At 45.0% G+C, this 6,000-nt stretch overlaps 1 protein-coding gene across 1 annotated transcript in view; it reads left to right on the top strand.

The window, feature by feature from the left end:
• LOC121535344 (gamma-1-syntrophin) overlaps positions 1-6,000 on the top strand; it is a 41,844-nt gene that overhangs the window by 30,625 nt on the left and 5,219 nt on the right. The window contains exons 14-17 of the mRNA XM_041842323.2: positions 1-5; positions 902-973; positions 5,365-5,517; positions 5,885-5,977. The exon at positions 1-5 is cut by the window's left edge and continues 112 nt beyond it. Coding sequence (XP_041698257.1) covers positions 1-5; positions 902-973; positions 5,365-5,517; positions 5,885-5,977 — 323 coding nt within the window. The remainder of the gene's footprint in view (positions 6-901; positions 974-5,364; positions 5,518-5,884; positions 5,978-6,000) is intronic.

The raw sequence follows: 6,000 nt of genomic DNA, 5'->3' as shown, positions 1-6,000 counted from the left end.
CTCCTGTACGTTTTATACACCCCCTTTCCTTTAGTAGCAATGGTAACACTATTTTATAGCCTGGTTTAAGCTGGTATTTACCAGGTATTTAACTAAGAAACTATATGGCAACAATGGATACTGGTAACTACCTGCTAAATACCAGGCTGTAAAATAAACGGTTACCGTATCCACTGATAAAACTAGTTTCTGAAAATATGTGTCCAAAAACATTTTTTTAAAACAGTTTTACATTGGTCAATGTTTTCAGCCTATAATGGATTCCAACACACGTTCACCACATGTTTTATGGTCTATTAAACTATAAATAGACAGCAATTATAATTCCACACCTGACTGATGACCATCTGTGTCCCATTGCTTGCTATTTGATTGATTATTATCAGTATAATTATGTTATGCCAACCATATCAGTAATTGTGATTATAGGCACAACTCAGAATAGGAGTTATTAGGACAATTGTTTTGCTGGTATTAAACTGAAATATAGAGTAAGGGACAATTTTTAGTTTGAATGTCTTCCTCAACTGCATATGTCTGTGACTAAAATCCTAATTGAATGGTTATGTTGAGACTTTGCACTGCATATTTGGTTAACGCTTATCACTAGCTTTAAACATATCCTTTTGATGTTGGGATAGATGTAGCTTTATAGTTTGAACATGTGAACACAGTGTGTGCAATAATTAAATATTAAGTAGGATTTAAAATATTAAAGTTAAAGCAACTGAAACAGACCAATGTAATTACACTTCAAAAGATTTAAAAGGGATCCATCTGAATAGAATAAAGAACTGTTCAGTTTCTTTGTGTTCTTGAGTGGAAGCAGGGTTTCAGTACCCTGTGTGTGTAGTCTATTAATAAAATAAGACTAAGGTGTATTTAATGTGGAATGTTGCAGGTGACTACATGGGACTGGACCAGGGCAGAGAAAAGCTACACTGTGTATGAGATCATGTGTAAAGTTTTGAAGGTAAGGCAACAACTTCTACGACAGAGATATGAGTAAAATATTTAGAAAGTGCTGAGTAACAAATCTCAGGGTCTGTGTTTGAAAGACGACACATTAAAAAGAGAACAGATCTGTGCTATGTGTGCTTCATCACTTTCATAGAAAGAGTTGTGACATAGAAGGTGGGGATATTCTGTGGCGCAGTGGTCTTGCCGACGACACAACAGTGGTAGGCCTGATCACCGACAACGATGAGACAGCCTATAGGGAGGAGGTCAGAGATCTGGCCGTGTGGTGCCAGGACAACAACCTCTCCCTCAACGTGACCAAGACAAAGGAGATGATTGTGGACTACAGGAAAAAAAAGAGGACTGAGCACGCCCCCATTCTCATCGACGGGGCTGTAGTGGAACAGGTTGAGAGCTTCAAGTTCCTTGGTGTCCACATCACCAACGAACTATCATGGTCCAAGCACACCAAGACAGTCGTGAAGAGGGCACGACAAAGCCTATTCCCCCTCAGGAGACTAAAAAGATTTGCATGGGTCCTCAGATCCTCAAAAAATTCTACAGCTGCACCATCGAGAGCATCCTGACTGGTTGCATCACCGCCTGGTATGGCAACTGCTTGGCCTCTGACCGCAAGGCACTACAGAGGGTAGTGCGTACGGCCCAGTACATCACTGGGGCAAAGCTCCCTGCCATCCAAGACCTCTATACCAGGCGGTGTCAGAGGAAGGCCCTCAAAATTGTCAAAGACTCCAGCCACCCTAGTCATAGACTGTTCTCTCTGCTACCGCACGGCAAGCGGTACCGGAGTGCCAAGTCTAGGTCCAAAAGACTTCTCAACAGCTTCTACCCACAAGCCATAAGACTCCTGAACAGCTAATCATGGCTACCCGGACTATTTGCACTGCCCCCCACCCCATCCTTTTTACGCTGCTGCTACTCTGTTAAGTATTTATGCATAGTCACTTTAACTCTACCCACATGTACATATTACCTCAACTACCTCAACTAGCCGGTGCCCCCGCACATTGACTCTGCACCGGTACCCCCCTGTATATATAGCCTCCCTACTGTCACTTTATTTTACTTCTGCTCTTTGTTTTTCTCAACACTTTTTTTGTTGTTGTTTTATTCTTACTTTTTTTGTTTAAAATAAACGCACTGTTGGTTAAGGGCTGTAAGTAAGCATTTCACTGTAATGTCTGCACTTGTTGTATTCGGCGCATGTGACCAATAAAATTTGATTTGATTTGATTTGATAAGGCACTGTATCTCAGTGCTTGAGGCGTCACTACAGACCCCATGGTTCGATTCCAGGCTGTATCACAACCGGCCGGGATTGGGAGTCCCACAGGGCAGCGCACAATTGGCCCAGCGTCGTCCGGTGTAGGCTGTCATTGTAAATAAGAATGTGTTCTTAACTGACTTAACTACTACTACTACTATTACTATTACTACTACTACTGCTGCTTTCAAGGAGCGGGACTCTAACCCGGACGCTTATAAGAAATCCCGCTATGCCCTCCGACGAACCATCAAACAGGCAAAGAGTCAATACAGGACTAAGATTGAATCGTACTACACCGGCTCTGACGCTCGTCGGATGTGGCAGGGCTTGAAAACTATTACAGACTACAAAGGGAAGCACAGCCGCGAGCTTCCCAGTGACACAAGCCTACCAGACGAGCTAAACCACTTCTATGCTCGCTTCGAGGCAAGCAACACTGTAGCATGCATGAGAGCACCAGCTGTTCCGGATGACTATGTGATCACGCTCTCCGTAGCCGATGTGAGTAAGACTTTTAAGCAGGTCAACATTCACAAGGCCGCAGGGCCAGACGGATTACCAGGACGTGTACTCCGAGCATGTGCTGACCAACTGGCAAGTGTCTTCACTGACATTTTCAACATGTCCCCTGACTGAGTCTGTAATACCAACATGTTTCAAGCAGACCACCATAGTCCCCGTGCCCAAGGACACTAAGATAACCTGCCTAAATGACTACCGACCTGTAGCACTGACGTCTGTAGCCATGAAGTGCTTTGAAAGGCTGGTCATGGCTCACATCAACACCATTATCCCAGAAGCCCTAGACCCACTCCAATTTGCATACCGCCCCAACAGATCCACAGATGATGCAATCTCTATTGCACTCCACACTGCCCTTTCCCACCTGGACAAGAGGAACACCTACGTGAGAATGCTATTCATTGACTACAGCTCAGCATTCAACACCATAGTGCCCTCAAAGCTCATCACTAAGCTAAGGATCCTGGGACTAAACACCTCCCTCTGCAACTGGATCCTGGACTTCCTGACGGGCCGCCCCCAGGTGGTAAGGGTAGGTAACAACACATCTGCCACACTGATCCTCAACACGGGGGCCCCTCAGGGGTGCGTGCTCAGTCCCCTCCTGTACTCCCTGTTCACCCATGACTGCATGGTCAGGCACGACTCCAACACCATCATTAAGTTTGCCGACGACACAACAGTGATAAGCCTGATCACCGACAACGATGAGACAGCCTATAGGGAGGAGGTCAGAGACCTGGCCGTGTGGTGCCAGGATAACAACCTCTCCCTCAACGTGACCAAGACAAAGGAGATGATTGTGGACTACAGGAAAAAAAAGAGGACTGAGCACGCCCCCATTCTCATCGACGGGGCTGTAGTGGAACAGGTTGAGAGCTTCAAGTTCCTTGGTGTCCACATTACCAACGAACTATCATGGTCCAAACACACCAAGACAGTCGTGAAGAGGGCGCGACAAAGCCTATTCCCCCTCAGGAGACTGAAAAGATTTGGCATGGGTCCTCAGATCCTCAAAAGATTCTACAGCTGCACCATCGAGAGCATCCTGACTGGTTGCATCACCGCCTGGTATGGCAACTGCTTGGCCTCCGACCACAAGGCACTACAGAGGGTAGTGCGTACGGCCCAGTACATCACTGGGGCCAAGCTTCCTGCCATCCAGGACCTCTATACCAGGCGGTGTCAGAGGAAGGCCCTCAAAATTGTCAAAGACTCCAGCCACCCTAGTCATAGACTGTTCTCTCTGCTACCGCACGGCAAGCGGTACCGGAGTGCCAAGTCTAGGTCCAAAAGACTTCTCAACAGCTTCTACCCCCAAGCCATAGGACTCCTGAACAGCTAATCATGGCTACCCGGACTATTTGCACTGCCCCCCCCCACCCCATCTTTTTACGCTGCTGCTACTCTGTTAATGATTTATGCATAGTCACTTTAACTCTACCCACATGTACATATTACTTCAACTACCTCAACTAGCCGGTGCCCCCGCACATTGACTCTGCACCGGTACCCCCCTGTATATATAGCCTCCCTACTGTTATTTTATTTTACTTCTGCTCTTTTTTTTCTCAACACTTTTTTGTTGTTGTTTTATTTTAGTTTTAATGCACTGTTGGTTAAGGGCTGTAAGTAAGCATTTCACTGTAATGTCTGCACCTGTTGTATTCGGCGCATGTGGCCAATACAATTTGATTTGATTTGATTTGATTTGATTTTGATTTGACTTCCCTAGTTATATAATATATAATAAATATATATATATTTTTCTACAGTTTCTAAGCACATTGGGTCTTTGCAAGGCTGGAGTTGAACTACTTCTTGACCACTGGTTTCTATATAATATGTCAGTGCAAAACTCACAATGGTACTATTGGAAGCGGTTATACTTTCTGAAACTCTGGCTGGTATTTAATCAAACAAAGCTCATTTAACTTTTCTGCAATGCACTTTCACGATTGTGTTTGCTATGCACAGCAATGTGTCTCAGGTGGGTGGAGGGAGTTGACGTTTGATTTAGAAATCCTCACTGCAGCGACTGCAGCTCCACCTCTTAATTTCTCACTCAGCCAGGTTCATTGTCACATACTGACTGATCTGGTCATTCGACCCATGTCATGCACAGTTCTGGTGATTCCTATAGTAAGTTTTAACTATCCCCCTCCTAACATAACACACTGCATTACACATCCGAAACAGCATTTCTGAACATGTGAAACAGCTTTTCTGAAAAAGCACAATGCATGTTGATTAAATTCCAGCCAATGTCTGTCACATCCCATCCGTGTATATCTGAGTTCCTTATCTGCATACAGTACAGTATGAGTCGCTCACTGTCCCTTGTGCACATTGTCAGCATGACAGCAAGACCTGGGTTCAAATAATATGTGAAACATTTCAAAAACTTAAGCTGTGCTTGATTATGATTGAGCTTGCCAGGGCCAATGAAACCAATTTAAATAGTCAAAAAATGCAAACCCTGCCCATCCGGCATTCCAGACAGGTTCAATCAAACTACTCAAAGCATTTGAAAGAAAACAAATACCATTTGAACCCAGGTGTGATGGCAGGTATGACTAACGTGGTTCTCTCAGGACAGTGACCTCTTGGACAAGCGGAAGCACTGCTTCAGCATTCAGACGGAGTGTGGGGAGGACATGTTCTACAGCGTAGAGCTGGAGTGTGAGCTGCTCATCTGGGAAAAAGCCTTTCAGATGGCTACTTTCCTGGAGGTGGAGAGAATACAGGTATGCAATATATGAGAGGCAGCACATTTCCCTAAACCAATTTCATGGTGGGGTACATTGCCCTCAAAGCAACATCCAGGCTCTCTGTCATCAATATTGTCACTTGAAACCAATCAAACTATTTGAGGTGGGGGTGGGAGTGGGGCAGAGCTAGGCGGGAGGCACATCCTGCCTATACAATGGTAGGGGAAACACTGAAAAGTGGTTAAGAGAAGCCGTGACATACTGTACTACACAGGCCCAGCCTAGTCATCCTCTCACAACTGATTTATGTCCAGTTGGTATGTTTAACGGAGCTGTGGAAGGTTATGCTGTCTATTATATATGCATCTTGTGACTAACGTCATGCACTGTTACCTCTCCACAGTGTAAAACATACGCTTGCATCATGGAGAGCCACCTGATGGGGCTGACCATAGACTTCAGCATGGGCTTTGTCTGCTTCGATGCTGCTTCAAAAGTAAGTTACGTTACTGGTATATC

Source organism: Coregonus clupeaformis, chromosome 21, assembly GCF_020615455.1.
Source record: "Coregonus clupeaformis isolate EN_2021a chromosome 21, ASM2061545v1, whole genome shotgun sequence".
Classification (NCBI taxonomy): Eukaryota; Metazoa; Chordata; class Actinopteri; order Salmoniformes; family Salmonidae; genus Coregonus; species Coregonus clupeaformis.
This window is presented reverse-complemented; position numbering and strand designations above follow the sequence as displayed.